Source organism: Dendropsophus ebraccatus, chromosome 5, assembly GCF_027789765.1.
Source record: "Dendropsophus ebraccatus isolate aDenEbr1 chromosome 5, aDenEbr1.pat, whole genome shotgun sequence".
Lineage (NCBI taxonomy): Eukaryota > Metazoa > Chordata > Amphibia > Anura > Hylidae > Dendropsophus > Dendropsophus ebraccatus.
In genome coordinates this window covers 146,977,119-146,998,295 of record NC_091458.1, presented here as the reverse complement: position 1 = coordinate 146,998,295, position 21,177 = coordinate 146,977,119, and the positions used below count along the sequence as shown (strand labels likewise).

Sequence of the window (21,177 nt, the reverse complement as noted above, 5' to 3'; positions counted from 1 at the left end):
TTCCTAAGACTTGTGCATATCCAAGATGGCGCCGCCCAGGAAACTACATTTCCTGGCATGCTGCACGTCTTGTGTAATAGGCTAGTCTACCTGCCCCTAATAGTCCTTGCCCAGGGCTGCCTTGTAGCGCTCTGCGCTGCACAGTAACCACAGTGGTGTCTGTCTACAGTGCAATGCAGAGTGCAGAAACGAGCCATTCATTTGAGAAATTATAAACGTTTATTTAAAAATGAGGTCGAGTGATGCCTGTAATGTCTCCTGGGGTCGGGTTAGCGGGTCATAGATCAGTAAACCCCACCCACAAAGACAGAGTTCACATGTCCTTCATCTCCGACGGGAGGGGGAAAAGAAGAACAGTGACGCAGAAAGGACCTGGATCCATGAAGATTGAGGGAATTGGTCTGTGCCGAAAGAAGAGGAAAACAGAAAATAGAAGTATATAGCTTGGGTCACCTCTCGTTATTTTTAAAAAAATTAGCCGCTGATTAAAATGAAATCAGCTTCCTTTCTTTTCTGCAGTGGCGGCATTGCATTGCATTCTACGCAATGCCGCCCGCTGTGTTCCGACACTGTTATTTTAATGTCCATTCTTTAGAACGGATGTTAAAATAAGGAACATGCCTATTATTTCCGGATGCTGTTTGCCGAACAGCGTCTGGCAAAAATTACTGTTCACACAATGTAAAGTACTACCAGCGGCCGCACTTTACATTGTTGTCAATGGTTAATTGAATTGCTGGCACACTGAACGGTGCACACCCAACGGCAGTATAACACCGTCCGTTGCTATGCAACGGGCGGTGTTATACCTAGTATGAACATAGCATTATATGCTATTATACCCCTTTAACATTATCTCTACATTTTCTTCAGTTGTATTGTTTTTACACAGTTTAGGCACATTTTATAGATAAAAAATTTTGACTACTCAGTAATTGAATCTATGTATTTGGGTAAAAGCCTGTAATTCGCAGCTTTTTGGCCCGGATATGTGCTATTTATTTTATGCTGTTTTATTGTTTGTCTTTAACAAGGATGTGGTAATTGAAGCACCAACTGTCTGAGCATGTTACATAATTATTGCTGTAAACACTTATTATGATAATGATGATCTGGCAGGAGAGATTGCGTCTGGAGTGGAATGTATTTTCCACATTCACAACTTCAAACACATTCGTCATTTATTTTCCACAATAAAGATATTCGATTGGGACTAATAGAAAGGTGACTGTATTTTGGATAATGTTCAATATTATTTTCCTTATCTCATTCGAAGTGAGTTTTGGTTTTATTTATTTGGTTATAGTCATTCTGTAATTGTTTTTCAATTAAATTTACAAAAATAGCATTAAATTGCAATCTGTATAAAGTGGTTGTTTTGTAGCTACATCTGTTCATAATGAGCGTGAGGGATGGGGCTTCTCCATATATTGTAGCCTAAGAAAAGGCCTGCAGAAGCTGAAAGATCTTATAAAAGCAGGATTATTTGGATGATTAGAATACAAAATGATTCCATAAAATCTATCTATCTATCTATCTATCTATCTATCTATCTATCTATCTCCTATCTATCTATCTATCTATCTATCTATCTATCTATCTATCTATTATCTATCTCCTATCTATCTATCTATCTATCTATCTATCTATCTATCTATCTATCTATCTATCTATCTATTATCTATCTCCTATCTATCTATCTATCTATCTATCTATCTATCTATCTATCTCCTATCTATCTATCTCCTATCCTAAATATAGATATTTAGAATTTAAAACTGCCATAGAAAAAAATAGAAAAACATGGTTTGGTTTTCTTACTATACCAGTTGATTAAATAATGTGTACCATCCCACCATGATAAGGAAACATCAGAGGGATGGACCCTACACTGTACACTGGCTTCTCTTGGGCTAATATTGAGGCTGGGTTCACACACAGTATATTTCAGGCTGTATTTGGTCCTCATGTCAGTATATTTCAGGCCTCATAGCAACCAAAACCAGGAGTGGATTGAAAACACAGAAAGGATCTGTTCACACAATGTTGTAATTGAGTGGATGGCCGCCATATAACGGTAAATAACTTCCATTATTTCAATACAACAGCCGTTGTTTTAAAATAACAGCACATATTTGCCATTAAATGACGGCCATCCACTCAATTACAACATTATGTGAACAGAGCCTTTCTGTGTTTTCAATCCACTCCTTGTTTTGGTTGCTATACAGCCTCAAACATACAGCCTCAAATATACGTAGTGTGAACATAGCCTAAAGGTGTATTTCACTCCAAATCTTTTTTGCGCTATGTAATAGCCCACACATAGCTTCACATATTGATCAAAGCAAGTTATTATGTGATCTGAGCCGTTTTGGTGCCTTTCTGCAGAATCAATCCCTCTGAATGAAAAAAATGAGCTAAACTGAGGCGTCTCCGACTAGCTTCTTCCTCCTGGTTCCCACCTTCGGAGTTGGGATCACATGTCCTTCCTTTCTTCAATGGGCTGGGTTAGCGATAATGGAAGTCAAAGGGAAAACTGATCCAAACGGATTACACAGAATTGCATCCATTTTTTGCATCTTTTTTTTTTTTAACATATACGTTAAACAGACTGCAAAGGCACAGAGTGAACCCAGCGTATACCAGGGAAAAGGGGTGAATCTGTTTGTTGTTCCTGGCGTACAGCCTTCATAAATCTCCTCCTATATTGGTTGGCCGTCATTCCATCAACTTTAATTACATTTCAGTAAAAATGGATATTAATTAAAAAAAAATTAAAAAAGCAGAATGGGACCAGTTCAAAAATCCTTTTCCCATTGGCATTTTGCTATTGCGCCGAAGGGAAACGCGACTGGATTGTCGATTCCATCTAAACTCAACCTTGGGTCTTATGCACACGTTCAGTATTTTTTTCATGTGCGTAGATTCCAACCCCCCGCTATCCATCCATACAATCAGCTAAGAATTACGTGTCAGAAATCTGTAGTGCATCTGTTTTTCTGTAAGGCTATGTTCACACTTAGTAAGAGACCGGCCTGGTCATGAAACGGCCTTTCTCTTACTAAGTGTAAACATAGCCTTACAGAAAAACAGATGCACTACAGATTCCCGATCCGTCTGCAGTACCGGCCGGATGATCTTAGGGGCCCCAAAGTTCTGATGGCCGCGCATCAGTGCGCGCCCGCATCAGAACTCCCCACAGCACACAATAGGGCGTGCAGCCGGAGCCGCTCGCTCTATTGTGTGAACTGACAGGGTTTTCTGAATAGCGGCCACAGAAAAGTGACATGTCAGTTTTCTACAGCGTCGCTAGGGATCCCTTCCGGAGTGTATACCATGTGTTTACACTCCGGCCAGGGTTCCTTCAGGCTGTAGCACTACAGTATGTAAGAGTCGCAGGAATCATGGCCATTGTAACAACGGACGTGATTTCCACGGCACCAGGGGCGTAGCTAATGTCTCTTGGGCCCTGGTGCAAGAGGTCAACTTGGGCCCCCCCCCTTACCACATACTGACTAACACAACCGCTGCTACTGAATAAAATCCTCTGTACATAGACCAATATCACCTCATCCAGTCATATAGAGGTGGCCCCAGCTCTACACAGGCTCTATACACCATATACATTACAGTGCAGTTATATCAGGTGACTCACAGGGGACGTCTTCTCTGATCGGAGTTCTTCCCTTTTCATCTTCTCCATCTGCCCATTATGAGAACTTTTTGGAGCCACGAATCCACAGAATCTGCCAGACAAACATATTAGGCTCCTCACACTGACACCATCCTCATCTCTCTACAAACTGCACATCTGTATTGGCCCCTTTACACCCTCATTTAGTGGGTAGCCCTGACTCTATGTGACTCCCTTATAGTACATATCCCCCTATTGTATACACCCCCTGTGTAGTCCACCTTATAGATGGCCCCCCAATGTTTCCCCCTTATAGATGGCCCCCTGTGTTGTCCCTATTATAGATGCCCCCCATGTTATCCCCCATATAGATTGCCCCCATGTTATCAACCATATAGATGCCCCCCATTTTATCCCCCTTACAGATGCCCCCCATGTTGTCCCCTCCTCCTGCCCCTCCATCATCATACTACTACCCCTTTCATCCTCCTGCCCCTCCATCATCATACTACAACCACCTCCACCATAATACTACTACCCCTTCATCCTCCTGCATAATACTACTACCCCTTCATCCTTTTATCATCATACCACTTCACCCCTCATCATCCTCTTGTTCCATCATCATCATACCACTACATCCTCATCATCCTCTTGTTTCATCATCATACCACTACATCCTCATCATCCTCTTGTTTCATCATCATACCACTACACCCCCCATCATCCTCTTGTTGCATCATCATCATACCACTACATCCTCATCATCTTCTTGTTCCATCATCATACCACTACACCCCTCATCATCCTCTTGTTCCTTCATAATCCTCTTGTTCCTTCATCATCATACCACTACACCCCCCATCATCCTCTTGTTCCATCATCATCATACCACTACACCCCCCATCATCCTCTTGTTCCATCATCATACCACTACACCTCTCATCATCCTCTTGTTCCATCATCATGCCACTACACCCCCCATCATCCTCTTGTTCCATCATCATCATCATACCACTACATCCTCATCATCTTCTTGTTCCATCATCATACCACTACATCCCTCATCATCCTCTTGTTCCATCATCATACCACTACATCCCCATCATCCTCGTTCCATCATCATCATACCACTACACCCCTCATCATCCTCTTGTTCCATCATCATACCACTACATCCCCATCATCCTCGTTCCATCATCATCATACCACTACACCCCCATCATCCTCTTGTTCCATCATCATACCACTACACCCCTCATCCTCCTCTTGTTCCATCATCATCATCATCATACCACTACATTCCCATCATCCTCGTTCCATTATCATCATACCACTACACCCCTCATCATCCTCTTGTTCCATCATCATACCACTACATCCCCATCATCCTCGTTCCATCATCATCATACCACTACACCCCCCATCATCCTCTTGTTCCTTCATCATACCACTACACCCCTCATCATCCTCTTGTTCCATCATCATCATCATACCACTACACCCCCATCATCCTCTTGTTCCATCATCATCATCATACCACTACACCCCTCATCTTCCTCTTGTTCCATCATCATCATCATACTACTATACCCCCATCATCCTCTTGTTCCATCATCATCATACCACTACACCCCATCATCCTCTTGTTCCTTCATCATCATCATCATACCACTACACCCCCCATCATCCTCTTGTTCCATCATCATCATACTACTACACCCCCATCATCCTCTTGTTCCATCATCATCATACCACTACATCCCCATCATCCTCTTGTTCCTTCATCATCATACCACTACACCCCCATCATCCTCTTGTTCCTTCATCATCATCATCATCATACCACTACACCCCTCATCATTCTCTTGTTCCATCATCATCATACCACTACACCCCCCATCATCCTCTTGTCCCATCATCATACCACTACACCCCTCATCATCCTTTTGTTCCATCATCATCATACCACTACACCCCCATCATCATCTTGTTCCATCATCATACCACTACACCCCTCATCATCCTCTTGTTCCACCATCATACCACTACACCCCCATCATCCTCTTGTTCCATCATCATCATACCACTACACCCCCATCATCCCCTTAAAAACAAAAAAATCTATACTCACCTGCATGATTTCTGTAGCCCCCAGGTCACACGCGCTGGCGGGCTTCTCCCGGCGGGAGGCGGGGCTTAGCGCGGAGGGGGCGGAGCTTCGCGGGGCCTGTTTTTTTCTAAACGATGCTCCCTGCGCTGGAAGTACTTCCCCCCCCCGCCGCACACAGAGCTCCCTGGGGGCCGCAAGACAGCCGGGGGCCCCTGCCTCTTGTGATCGCAAGCAAAACATTGCTTGCGGTCACAAGAGGGAGTGGGAGGCGGGCAGTGCAGTGGTAAGGGGGGGCCTCGCGGGCCCCCCCTTGGTAGCGGCCCGGTCGCGGCGGCGACCCCTGCGACCGCGGTCGCTACGCCACTGCACGGCACTTAGGTAGTCTAAACATAGCCTCATCTGTTTTTTAGAAACAAAACTTTTGACCTGTGACTAATGACTCATCCTTATCTTTTTTTAACGGAAATACGGATGACAAAAGGAAATAGCGGATCCCATGGATTTCTATGAGAGAATCTGGGGATTGGTTTGCGTCCTTATAATCTACTGATCGTGTGAATAGCCCAATAGACATCAATGTGCACTAACTCGAGTATGGAATTACAGATCCGTAGATTACGGCATATGTAAATAAGGCCTTAGCATTTGCAGCGTGCTGTTATCTATCTATCTATCCCCTCTCTCTCATTGACTAGCTGTATGAGCATAGCTATCCCTCCAATCTCTTCTCCGGCTTCTGACTGTAATGATGCAAGTAATTGTATTGATAGAAAAAAAACTCAACTCTTTGTTTCTTTTGTTAGAGTCTCTGTGTTCCTTGCTTCTCTACAGAAAGTCTTTTTGTTCGCACCAATAATTCTGTTGCGGACATTACCCAGGGTTTCTGACAGCCATAGTCCATCTATTGGGCCCATACAAATACAGCTTCAATACATTCACTCCAATGGCACAGAACAAATTGTTTCTTAGGCATAATACTAATAAACTCTTCAAAAGAACATAAATTACTTTCAAGGTTCAGTTCCATCCTCTTTGCAGATTATAACAGATTCTACAATTTATACAATTTTTGCATCAATGATTCAATCTGTCCATGGATAAAAATGGAAAAGGGAAGTACATCATAATACGGCGGAGAATGTTATCCCTTCCTACAGAAAGTACGAGGATGCGTTCAGTCGTGCAATCTACTCCATTCAGGGTAAAACGGTCGCCAAAGGACATTTATGTTCTGTACTGGATAATGAACTCACCAATGTTGTTAAAGTTACACAGTTCAACTGAGAAGTTCTTCTTTTTGTCCATCTCGATTGTATATTCGATAAAGAGTATAATACTGACTCCCTGTAACATATAACAGCAGGGTCAGGGCATAGATAGAGAAACTCAATGACATGACATTGAATGTACTGTAGTATATTATATACCGCGTCACTGTAAAAATACACAAAGCACAAAAAGTCATAGCATAGCCAGGAGTAGGGATGGTCCGAACCGAGATCGGTTCAGGTTCGTACGAACCTGAACTCTCGGTAATGATTCCTGCTGTCTGCCCACTCCGTGCAGCGGGCGGATCCAGCGGGAGGACCGCCTGGAAAACTGGGATACAGCCATAGCCATAGGCTGTATCCCAGTTTTCCAGGCGGTCCTCCCGCTGGATCCGCCCGCTGCGTGGAGCGGGCAGACAGCGGTTCATCCGAACCCGAACCTCAGCGGGTTCGGACCATTCCTAGCCAGGAGGTCACGGATGACTATTATAACTGTGGAGCGAGGGTTCCCCACTATTTGTCTACAAGCGGAGCAGAAGTGCCCAGTGCCGACTTTCCTTGCATCTCTTCTTCTGTATTAAAAAACAGTTGTAGATATTTAAAAAATGTTCCGACTTTTTTTTAATAATTAGCACCACTCTTTGTGCTGGGATTCGTATGGGCCGATCTGGAGGAGAAAGCAAGTGCCAACCTTTTTAGATCAGTGCTCGCTTGCTCCTCAATCCCCTCTCAATGCTGGCGCTATTACACGAGTGTGTATGTGTGTGTGTGGTGGTGGTGGGGGGCGGCACGGGGAGCTGCGGTAGGGGCTGCTGCACTGGAGCAGTGATTTCCTATGGACGTCAGACTCATCTCTTGTCATTTACATATCACATGCGCAGACCATCGGGTGGCAAATGCTCTGCAACGGGACCGACTTCTGGAACAGGACTTGTAGGACGGGTAAGTATTTAGGGCTCTACCAGGGGTCAGGCCGGCTTGGCGGGTGCTGGGGTGAATGGTTTCCTTTAACCAGGATAATATCCATTTACTTAGGTTCTTCAGTACAATACACAATAAGGCTTCAGTAACTGCAGGTGCAGACAAGAGGTAGAAGAAATTGTAACAGCAGGAAGGAGAGTAGAAGAGCTATCCAATGTAGCTGTGTACTCTGTTGGGATAGCGTAGCGAAGAGAAAAAGAAGAAGAAACTCATACTCACGTATCTGATTGCCTAATACCCTGCAGTGTCGGGATACCCATCCTATAAGGGTAGTACAAGGCCTTAGGTCACTGCACTGGGTGAAGCAGACTTCCCAAAAACCTTTCAGAATACCCGTGCCATACAGCAGGGTATGTAGGCAAGTGGCAGCTTTGTCCTGCTGAGGTCAGTGCCATACTTAGGTATTAGGTATATAATAGAAAAGTTTTTTGGTCCCTGACAAGGGTCTTGGCCTAAGCCAGGCCCTGGCTTCACTGTAGCAGGAACTGTCTCTGTGCTGCTCTCATTCTCTGGTGACTGAACTAGAAGAACCCCCACCACCACCACCGCCACCAGGAACTAACCACATTTCACAGGGGCAACTAAACCTCCTACTGATTGGTGGGACTGTGCAGTTTAAAGATGCGCATCCAACATCCACCCAAAGAACTGACATGGCAGTTGGTTGGGCGGGCAGCGGAGTGTGCGTGAGACATCCTATTCAATCAATGGGACAGGCAGAACTTCAAGCGAAGTCCATGACACAGATTCTGCTTCAAATTCCGCACATATACCGCTGTGTGAATTGGCCCTTAGTTCAGGTAACAGTCACTGAGTTCTTACATTGCTCTGTTCCTATCATGTGCACCCATGCACATAGCTCACACTAACTGGAAATGTTTTCGTCTTCCGTTTTAGTGGTAACATAAAAGTTTCCATTCTCAGTTAAACTTGGACTCCCCTGAGAAATAAGTACATAGTCTCTGGGCCAAGATATGGCACCTGCCATCACTAATGTAACCACAGACAGCAGCTGCTGCAACAGGCTGGCACGTCTACGTATTACATGCCCAGCTTTGACTATATTTACACAGCGGAATTGCAGTGCACATGGTCACGTCTTACTATAATTTATAGCTCTGAAGTAGTATACTGTACATTTCAGAAGGATAAAACATTTTCACTGTTCTATAACTTTATAAATGTCATATTATGACCTGTCCAAACATGGCAAAAATACTAAACCATTTGGTTTAAAGAAGTGATCAATCAGTTTGAGTATAATATCTATCTAAGTATTATTTCAGCAGTTCTGTGTTTGCAAAGACTTCAGAAGAGAAGGATATTGGGGCAGTAATTTCTGACAGCCTTAAAATGAGTCACCAGTGTAACCAGGCGGTAGGTGAAGCTAATTGTATGCTGGGCTGTATATATATAATGGTATGCTGGGCTGTATATATAATGGTATGCTGGGCTGTATATATATAATGGTATGCTGGGCTATATTTATATAATGGTATGCTGGGCTGTATGTATATAATGGTATGCTGGGCTGTATATATATATATATATATATATATATATATATATATATATAAAAAAATGGTATGCTGAGCTATATATATATATATAATGGTATGCTGGGCTGTATATATAATGGTATGCTGGGCTGTATATATATATAATGGTATGCTGGGCTGTATATATATATATATATATATATATATATATATATATAATGGTATGCTGAGCTATATATATATATATATAATGGTATGCTGGGCTGTATATATAATGGTATGCTGGGCTGTATATATATATATATATAATTGAATGCTGAGCTGTATATATTTATAATGGTATGCTAGGCTGTATATATATATATAATGGTATGCTAGGCTAAATAAATATATATATATATATATATATATATATTTATAATGGAATGCTGGGCTGTATATAATGATATGCTAGACTGTAAAAATATAATGGTATGCTGGGCTGTATATATTTATAATGATATGCTAGACTGTATATATAATGGTATGCTGGGCTGTATATAATAATATGCTAGACTGTATATATATAATGGTATGCTGGGCTGTATATAATGGTATGCTGGGGTATATGTATAATGGTATGCTGGGCTGTATATAATGGTATGCTGGGGTATATGTATAATGGTATGCTGGGCTGTATATACTTATGCGCTAGACTGTATATATATATATATATATATATATATATATACATACACACATACATTATATATATATATATATATATATACTGTATATATATATATATATATATATAATGGTATGCTGGGCTGTAAATATTTATAATGATATGCTAGACTGTATGTATAGAATGGTATGCTGGGCTGTATATATAAGGGTAAGCTGCGCTATATATATATATATATATATATATATATATATATATATATATATATATATATATACTGGTATGTATAGCTAGAGGTATAACCAGTCGGAAGATGGAGATTGTGATCCTGCTGTATAGAACTCTAGTGACATCACATCTGGAATAAATAATGTTCAGGAGGGGAGTGTTTTTAATTAAAGAAAAAAAAAATGAAGAAGAAGAGGACACAGTGAGAGGTTTGTTGGGGGAAAGATCAGAAGTAACGTGAGAAAATTTTACATTACTAAAAGAGTAGTAGATGCTTGGAACAAACTTCCAGCAGATGTGGTTGATAAATCTACAATAACAAAATGTAAACCTGCCTGGGATAAACATATATCTATCCTAAGATAATAAGAAAGGAAATACTACAAGGCAGACCAGATGGACCAGGGGGGCTTTTTCTGATGACAGTCTTCTATGTTTCTATCGAAGAATAGAGTGCGTTGTAGTTATGGTTTAATCCTATTTTTATTTTTAAAATAAAAACAAAAATATCAGAGTTTACAAGTTGAGTCTTATTGATTGACAACACATGGGTATCCCAGATTATAACATCAGCATAGTGACTCTGAATATACCACCAAGATCTCAGGAGATTGGGAAAACAAACACAAAGGTCAATTGACTCAAACTAAAGTGGAACGAAATTTGAGAATCTGAGCGCCTGTGAGCCGTACTCTGATATAGGGAAACTGTCTAATCAGCGGGAGGCCGGTGGATAAAGAGGGGTGGGGTGCTTTAAGTCTGTTGTTGTCTTTGATCTCTTTGAAATTATACCTACCCCTCCGGTCTTCTATTTTCTAGCTTCACTACTGCCGCTCAGCCAATCAGTGAGACAGGGCTGAATCTTTTTCTTTCAAATCAACTGGTGCCAGAAAGTTATATGGATTTCTAATTTATTTTTATTTAAAAAGCTCAAGTCTTCCAGTACTTATTAGCCGGTGTATGTCCTGTAGGAAGTAGTGTATTCTTTCCAGTCTGACACAGTGCTCTCTGCTGCCACCTCTGTCCATGTCAAGAACTGTCCAGAGCAGCAGTAAATCACCATAGAAAACCTCTCCTGCTCTTGAAAGTTCCTGACACGGACAGAGGTGGCAGCAGCAAGCACTGTGTAAGACTGAAAAGAAAACAAGTTTTCCTGAAGCACATACAGCATCTGATAAGTACTGGAAGACTTGAGATTTTTAACCCCTTAGGGACCAAGCCTGTTTGGGCCTTAATGACCAGGCTCATTTTTCAAAATCTGACCTGCCTCACTTTATGCGCTTATAGCTCAGTGATGCTTTAACGTATGCTAGCGATTCTGAGATTGTTTTTTTGTAACATATGGTACTTTATGTTAGTGGCCAAATTTGGTCACTGTCTTGTGTGTTTTTTGTGAAAAACATCGCCAGGTGCGTTTGCAGAGCCCCTGTAGTGTCAGCAGAATAGAACCCCCCAAAAGTCACCCCATTTTGGAAAGTGCACCCATCAAAGAATACATCTTGGGGTGTGGTATTAGAGGAAAGTATTCAAAAGAAGACAGTAAAAATGAAAAAATTGAATTTTTCCAATAATATGTTGGTTTAGTTTGAAATTTCTCAATTTCACGAGGAACAGGGGAGAAAACTCACCCCAATATATGTAACGCAGGTTCTCCTGAGTAGAACGGTACCCCATATGTGGGCATAAACCACTGTGTGGGCACACAGCGGGCCTCGGAAGGAAAGGAGCGCCAAGCATTTTCTGTGCATGATTTTTCTGAAGAAGTTTGAGCGCCAGGTGCGTTTGCAGTGCCCCTGTAATGTCTACAGAATAGAACCCCCCCCAAAGTCACCCCATTTTGGAAAGTACACCCCTCAAGGAATTCATCTTGGGGTGTGGTGAGCATTTTGACCCCACAGGTATTGGAGGAAAGTATTCAAAACTAGACCGTAAAAATGAAAAAAATAGAATTTTTTCAATAACATGTTTGTTTAGTTTGAAATTTCTCAATTTCACTAGGAACTGGGGAGAAAATGCACCCCAAAATTTGTAACGGAGGTTCTCCTGAGTACAATGGTACCCCATATGTGGGCATAAACCACTGTATGAGCACACAGCAGGGCTCAGAAGAGAAGGAGTGTCATTTTAGTTACAGGCAATATGTGGGTGTTTACTGGTTATCTGGGGTGGTAATAGACAATCTCGGGGTGTTTACTGGCTATCTGAGGTGGCAACAGGCAATCTGGTGGGGTTACGGTCAATCTGGGGTGGTCACAGGCAATCTGGGGTGGTTACGGGCAATCTGGGGTGTTAACTGGCTGTATGGGGTGGTTATGGGCAATTTTGGGGTGTTTACTGGCTATCTAGGGGTGGTTACTGGCTATCTGGGGTGGTGATGGGCAATCTGATGGTGTTCACTGACTATCTGGGGTGGTGACGGGCAATCTGGTGGTGTTCACTGACTATCTGGGGTTGCAACGGGCAATCTGGGGTGGTGACGGAAAATCTGGGGTGGTGACGGGCAATCTGATGTGGTTGCGAGCAATCTGGGGTGGTTGCGAGCAATCTGTGGTGGTTACAGGCAATTTGGGGTAGTTACAGGCAGTCTGTGGCAATCTGGGGTGGTTACGGGCTGTCTGGAATGGTTATGGGCTATCAGGGGGGATATGGGCAATCTGGGGAGATTACGGGCAATCTGGGGAGATTACGGGCAATCTGGGGAGATTACGGGCATTCTGGGGTGGTGACAGGCAATCTGGGGTGGTTATGGGCTGTCTGGGATGGTTATGGGCTGTCTGGGATGGTTATGGGCTGTCTGGGGTGGATACGGGCAATCTGGGGTGGATACGGACAATCTGGGGAGATTACAGGCAATCTAGGGTGGTTACAGGCAATCTAGGGTGGTTACAGGCAATCTGGGGTGGTTACGGGCAATCTGGGGTGGTTACGGGCAATCTGGGGTGGTTACGGGTAATCTGGGGTGGTTACTGGTAATCTGGGGTGGTTACAGGTAATCTGGGGTGGTTACAAGTAATCCAGGGTGGTTACGGGTAATCCAGGGCACTTGACTTTGGTGACAGGCGTAAAAAAGGGCTGGCACCATTTGGAACAAGCGATCAGTGGTATATAGTATATACCGCTGATCACTTGTACTTGGACCACACCGGGTGGTCACCGATCATTGCCCCATGCTCTCCGCCACCTCCGGTGGTGAAGAGAATGAAGCTTTGATCATTTTTAGGAATCCATCACTGTGAACAGAGTCTGTTCACAGTGATGGCGGCGGCCATCTTGGATCAGATGGCCGCCCAGGGAGGGGAGGGTCAGTGGCCAGGTCACTAGGGTTAATTCTGGGGACAGGGGGGGGACATGTTCTCATCTTCTCTCACTGTGGATTCACGGTGAGAAGAGATGAAAGCGTTCAGCTGCGCTGGCAATGTCTGTTACCTGTGGCCGCCGTTATACTGATAATAACGGCGATCGACGGTGAGGGGACTTGCCGGGACTGACCCCACACTCTGCCCCAACCCCTCAGCGACCTCCGGTAGCTGAGAGGAGGGGGCTGCGGGCATTACCGGTGCCGCTGCACTATTCTGCACCATCGCCATAAAGAGCTGATAGCAGCAGAATAGAGCCCATTAGTGATCGCCGTAAAAATCCGTATCGGCGGTCACTAATAACATAATACATGTATTCTCTGGGTCACTGCGGTTACGGCGATACCACATTTGTATAGTTTTTTTTTTTTAACTATTACCGCTTTGGCGCAATAGAAACTATGTTCCTAGCAAAAACCCACAAAAACTGTCCCTGCATTGCAAGATCCATAGCGTTCTCATCTTTTGGGCGACAGAGGTGGTTTTGGGCTTATTTTTTGCGGAAAGATCTGTAGTTTCTATTGATACCAAGTTTTATATGTATATGACTTTTTGATCTCTTTTATGACGTATTTTCTAAAGTGGATTGATAAAATACAGCTATTCTAGTACTGTTTTTTTATATATTTTTTACAGCGTGTGTCGTGCGATATAATTATTGATATAGTTTCATAGATTGGGTCGTTACGGACGTAACGATACCAAATATGTATAGGATTTGTGTTTTTGATCACTTTTATGTAATGTTTTATAGTGTATGGGGAATGTAATGCATCTTTATTATTGGGGGGGCTGGTGGGGGCTGTGTTGTGTTTGGTGCACACTTTTTTTCACTTTTTTTTACTTTTACACTAGTGTACATTACTGTACACTAGTGTAAAATACTTAGATCATTGATACAATACATTGCAGTACCTGATGTACTGCAATGTATTGTATCATGCCTCATGCTGACGGGCAATAGCCGCAGCCAACCCTGTCAGCATCAGGCATCTCCATGGTGACCCCGGGGACCTTCATTAGGACCCCGGGATCACCATGGAGACATCGGGACCCCGGACGGCGCCGCGGGACATCGCGATCCTGTAAGTGGACCTGCGGCGCCGTCTGGGATCCACCGGGACCCGTTAAATGCCGCTGTCATGGTTTGACAGCGGCATTTAACGGGTTAAACTGCCCGGAGCGGAGAATCCTCCGCTCCGGGCAGTTACAGGAGGGTGTCAGCGGTTACACTGACCGCTGATCACCCGTCCTGCAGCCGCCGCCGGGCGGTAATTTATTCCGATGCGCCCGCCGTTAAAAGGCGTACGCATCGGAATAAAGCCCATTAGTGGCCGCCGTGAAAAGGCAGCATGGCGGTCACTAAGGGGTTAAATAGAAGTAAATTACAAATCTATATAACTTTTTGACACCAGTTGATTTTAAAGAAAAAGATTTTCGCTTGATTACCTCTTTAAGGCTGCAGAAATGCATTATTATTATTATCTCTCTCACACTTGTGTTGTTCACTTTAAGCATTTTGCCCAATAGCGGAAGAAATCTATAGGCCTCTCTTCCCTGCCTTACTACCTGCAATAGTAATCCTTTTCCCTCAGACCTTAGGGTGGGTTCACATTGAGGAATTCTCGCGGATAAACTCCGCGGAATTCCGCCGGCTGTACGCGCTCACGGACGCGCGCCTTTCCGCCGGCTCCATAGACACCATTCTATGGGCCGGCTGATTCCGCCGAAAGAACTGACATGCCGGGGGAATTCCACGAGTGTGAACCCACCCTTATCCATTCTCTGTCCCCAGGTGTCACCGCTCATCTAACTAAAATATTTGATGTCTCTCTTTCTTCTGGAAACTTTGCTGTCATATCCCCAATAATAATAAAAAAAATCTCTTCACTTGTCCTGTGCCTCTAACTACTGGTCCATGTCTAATCTTCCTTTCAAGCCTAAACCCCTGGAGAATTTGGTCTACTTTTACCTACTCATCTACCTCTCAGCTATATTTGTTCTCACCCCCCTACAATCTGGTTTTACACTCCATAGACACTTCCGTTTTGAAAGTCTCAGTCTTCCAGACCGCTATATTTAACTAGCATCTATTCTTTATGTATTCTTTTGGACTCCAAAAGCTGTCTGTTATGGGGTACGCCGTATTAGGGGACCCCGTGGCCCTGCTCCTGCAGTACATTGGGCCCCCTGAGCTGTCATTATTTGCAGCACCGGTTGGCCAAGCTGGCCTTCTGGGTTCTGCAAATGGCCCTTTAACTGTAAACACTTTTGCCGAGCGCTTGCAGTTATGACTTAGTGGTCAGTTGGAAAGGGGAGTGATCAAAAGTTTGCTATGGGGCCCAGACATTTCTAGTTACACCACTGATACTAAACTGAGTAAAGTAATCAGCACAGAGGAGGATAATATATTGCAGAAGGATTTGGAGAAGCTGGAGGCTTGGGCAGAGAAATGGCTAATTAAGTTTAATGTGGATAAATGTAAAGTTATGCACTTGAGCCGTAGAAATAATAAGTACAATTATGTGCTAAATAATAAAACACTGGGTAAAACTACTTCCGAAAAGGACCTGGGGGTATTGGTGGACAGTAAACTCAACTTTAGTGATCAGTGCCAGGCAGCAGCTGCCAAGGCTAATAAAATAATGGGATGCATCAAAAGAGGTATAGATGCTAAAGATGAGAACATAGTTTTGCCTCTTTATAAATCACTGGTCAGACCACATATGGAATACTGTGTACAGCACTGGGCACTGGTATATAAGGAGGACACAGCTGAACTGGAGTGGGTGCAGAGGAGGGCAACAAAGGTCATTAAAGGAATGGGTCAGGACAGTGCCAGGATAGGTTATCAAGCTTGGGGTTATTTACGCTAGAAAAAAGACGTCTTAGGGGGGGGGGGGGGGTTTGATCACAATGTACAAATATATGAATGGACAGTACAGAGATCTTTGTAGTGATCTTTTTACTCCTAGGTCTGTAACCATGACAAGGGGGCATCCTCTACGTCTAGAGGAAAGAAGATTTCACCATCAGCATCGATGCAGGTTCTTTACTGTACAAGCGGTGAGACTGTGGAACTCTCTGCCACATGATGTTGTCATGGCCGATTCATTAAATAAATTCATGGGAGGCCTGGATACTTTTCTTGAAAACTATAATATTACAAGTTATGGGCATTAGATTACATGTGATAGGACGCGGATCCAGGGATTATTCTGGTGCCATTGGAGCGGGGAAGGAGTTTTCTCCCTGTGATGGGGCAATTGTCATCTGCCTCATAGGGGGTTTTGCTTTCAAAACAGTAGGGTTTCTGTAGTGTGACCTTGACGGGCTCGTCTTTTTTCAACCTTTTTTACTATGTGACTACGTGCGGCCGACAGAAGATTACTTAAACTTTTACAATTAATAATAATTTTTACAATCAGGCTTGAAAGATTACAACCTTTTGTTGCATCGATGTCCTTAGAAATAGTTGGGCCTTTACTCCTCTTGTTTAACACTTTCAGGACCAAGATTAATTAATATTAAGATTAATCAATGTCTAGGTCAAATTTTTAACTTCAGCCATGACTTATTTGTGGTACTTCCTCATTTAAAGGGAATTCCAGTGGAAAATGTTTTTAAATCAACTGGTGTCAGAAAGTTATATAGATTTGGGAATTGCTTCTATTTAAAAATCTCCAGTCTTCCAGTACTTATCAGCTGGTGTATGCTCTGCAGGAAGTGGTGTATTTTCTCCAGTCTGATAGCGCTCTCTGCTGCCACCTCTGTCCATGTCAGGAACTGTCCAGAGCAGGAGAGGTTTTCTATGCGGATTTGCTACTGCTCTACACAGTTCCTGACATGGACAGAGGTGGCAGCAGAGAGCACTGTGTCAGATATGTCCTGCAGGACATACGGCAGCTGATAAGTACTGGAAGACTGGAGATTTTTAAATAGAAGTAAATTACAAATCTATATAACTTTCTGAAACCAGTTGATTTGAAAAAATAATTATAAAATGAAATAAATAAATAAAGATTTTCGCTGGATAGCCCCTTTAAGACGCACAAACAGCCAATATTGGCATATTCAACATTTACTTGTTTTCCAATCCATTTCCGACTTATTTCTCCCCAACCTTGCATACATGTGTTATTAGCGTTAGAAGCAAGTTAATATCAATTATCTGATTTTACCCGGGTAATTGCTTTGAGGGTGCAGTAAATGAATAAATCATGAGCAAAGCTTTTATTTGTTTCTATAATGGGAAGTAAAAGCACAAGTTGTTATCGAAATGGATTGAAGGTAATCATCCTTTATGGAGTAGGTACAGAGTAAGATGGAAAGGCTTAAAGTGATCTGTGATGGTGACATCTGAATGTAAGAACGTTCATCACGTTAAATATCTGTGGAAAAGAATACAGCGTTGTACTTGTCTCCCTCGTATGATACAGTGCTAAGGTGGGCTACAAGAACTAGAGATGAGCGCAACTCAGGGGCGTGCTGGAGACTGATCGTTCAGCATGTGATTACTGGTGGCTGAAGAAGTTGGATGCCACCCTAGGGAGTCCTGGAAAACATGGATACCTATAACCTATGCCTGTATCTGTGTCTTACAGGACTTCATCCAACTTCTTCAGCCACCGGTATTCCAATACCGAACGAACGTTAAATGCTCATCTCTAATCAAAACAATGGACGATTGTCTACAGAAACCCCCCCTGCTCCATCTAGTCCGCCCTTATATTATTTCCCTGCTTATTATCTTCGGATAGAAATATGTTTATCCCAGGCAGGTTTACATTCATTTATTGTAGATTTACCAACCACATCTGCTGGAAGTTTGTTCCAAGCATCTACTACTCTTTCAGTAAAGCAACATGTATGTATCCAGATACTGGTATCAAATACCATATTTTTTGGCATATAAGATGACTGAAAAATCTTCTTAGAAGTTGGGGGTCGTCTTATACGCCGGGTATGGTCGCCAAATACGGAGGGGGGGGCTCAAAAATGGCCCCGTCCCCGTTCATATGGGGCGACCACTATAAAAAAATCAAACATTTAACTCACCTCAGGCCTGTTCCCGGCATCGGCGCGCCTCCTGTACCGTTCCAGCCGTGGCAGTGTGATGTACACTACCTGCGCCGGAGACGGAGATCGCTCTCCTGGGCAGCCAAGCGTCTGATCGGAGAGGCTCGGAGACGCTCGGCTGCCGGGAGAGCTTCGGGAGAATGAAAGAGGTGCCGGAAGTTCCTGAAGCCTCTGTCATTCTCCTAAAGCTCTCCCAGCAGCCGAGCCTCTCCAGAGAGGTTCAACAATCTCCATCTCGGGTAGCGCCGGGTTCGGTACAGGAGGCGCGCCTATGCCAGGAACGGGCCCCAGGTGAGTTAAATGTTTTGTTTTTTTAAAATTAAGCGGCAGTTAACCCATGCCTGCTACAGGCAGGGGTTAACATTTTCCGGCATATAAGGCAAACCCCAATCTTCTTAAAAGTCAGGGGTCGTCTTATACGCCTAGTCGCCTTATACGCCGGAAAATATGGTATTACTGAAGGATCCCCAGTGTAGCAATATAATTGATTAATTCCATACTTATTTTAACATAAATAAAAGCTATACGGAGCAACATTTCTACTTTTTGCATTTCCTCCCGCTAGAGATGGTGCGGCCAAAGCAACCCTTTGGTGTTTTTGGTAAAGGCTCACTGCTGTAGTGGGTGCAAAGAGCTTTTCACACATGCCCTCCATAAATGTGTCAGTTTCTTTTCACATTTAGGCCATGTTCATACACAGTATGAGACCGGCCATTCCATGACCTGGCTGGGACACGGAACAGCCCGTCTCAGAAAAGATCATCCCGGCTGGTACTGCAGTACCAGCCGGATGATCTTTAGGGCCGCAGAGTTCGGATTCGGACGCATCCGTGCTCACCCTCATCAGAACTCTCCACTGCAAACTATGAAGCGTGCGGCCGAAGCTGCTCGCTCCATTGTGTGCGTCCGCAGAAAACTTACATGTCAGTTGTTGTGGTGCCACGAGGGATCCCGGACGGAGTGTATACCATGTGTATACACTCCGTCCGGAATTCCATTGGTGGCAACGGCACGTATATTTTCGTATTAATCTCAGCTGTTGTTTCAATCGGCAACAATGGCCAAAATTATACGAAAATATATGTTGTGTGAACACCAAATTTTTGTTCAGTATTTTGCTCAGTATTTTGCAACTAAAACCAGGAGTAGATTAAAACACAGACAGGCTTCATTCCCACACTGTTGAAATTTAGCAGATGGCCGTCATTTCATGGTAAATAATGAACATTGTTTCAAAATAAAAGCAATTATTTGCCATTAAATGACGGCCATCCACTCAGCAGTGTGTGAACATAGCCTTTCTGTGTTTTCAGTCCACTCCTGGTTTTGGTTGGAAAATACTGAAAAATAATTCTGAGTGGGATTACAGCCTTAAAATAATTTTTATGTGGTGCATGCTGCATGTAGAAGTAATCCGAGTGGGATTGAAGCCTGGTAGGCCATAGACACCCCAATCCCACATGTGTTCTTATAACCAGAGGGTATAGGGTCAGTCTCAGGTTTAGTTTTAAATATTTATTATTTGTCTATGAGGGGTAACAAAGCTGTGTACAGCACTGGGGGATGTGATGGCGATAAATAAATGACTTATTATTCATTGTAGATTTGACACATTTCAGGTTTTCTTTTTACATGAAGCGATTATTTGCAGTCTGAATATCCCCAGTTTCTAGAAACATGATATCTCGCTAAGTTTTTCCTTTCTCTCTATATGCATAAAAATACTCATATGCCGAGCTGTGCTTCATACTCCCCGGTGTCCCTATACCTTGTGCTCTTAATCAGATATTTTCTTATTGCAATAAATGTGGCTCAATTAATAAGGCAAATACAATAAAATACCTAAAAATATGGTAAATGTAAAAAAAAACCTTAGCTGTGTAACAAGTCCTTTTTCTTCAGTGCTTTATTAGTGTAGATAACAGGGGAGATACAGCAGACACATTCTCACTGACAACAACTGTTTCGGGTTCTAACCCTTCTTCCGGTTAGTGGACAGTCCGAAGATCTTCATTGCCTTGTTATGTATCCCACCTGGAGCCACTTGAAATTCTAGCTATTTCAGTGTCCAATCTCAACTAACCATCTATAGCGGTCCGCTATAACACCCCACGAGGTCCGCCAACTATACCGGCTTCATTGTAACTCCTAATATGAATCCCCTGTACCCTTGTTATGCAGCCATTGGTAGTAGGGACTAGGGGGCAGGTTATCCTGGCTTTAACATGAGTAGAATACGTGCATGATGATTTTTTAAATGTTTTTGCTACCGCTCAGGTTTGGACAAAAGTTTGCTCAACTCTATGTATTATATCAGTGTAAATCAGTGTCAGAGTAAAAAGATTGCAA

General features: G+C 43.2%; 1 protein-coding gene across 4 annotated transcripts in view; it reads right to left on the bottom strand.

The window, feature by feature from the left end:
- LAPTM5 (lysosomal protein transmembrane 5) overlaps positions 1-21,177 on the bottom strand; it is a 136,839-nt gene that overhangs the window by 17,950 nt on the left and 97,712 nt on the right. For all 4 annotated transcript variants that reach the window (XM_069972610.1, XM_069972608.1, XM_069972609.1 and 1 more), the window contains one exon: positions 7,004-7,094. In XM_069972610.1, coding sequence (XP_069828711.1) covers positions 7,004-7,094 — 91 coding nt within the window. The remainder of the gene's footprint in view (positions 1-7,003; positions 7,095-21,177) is intronic.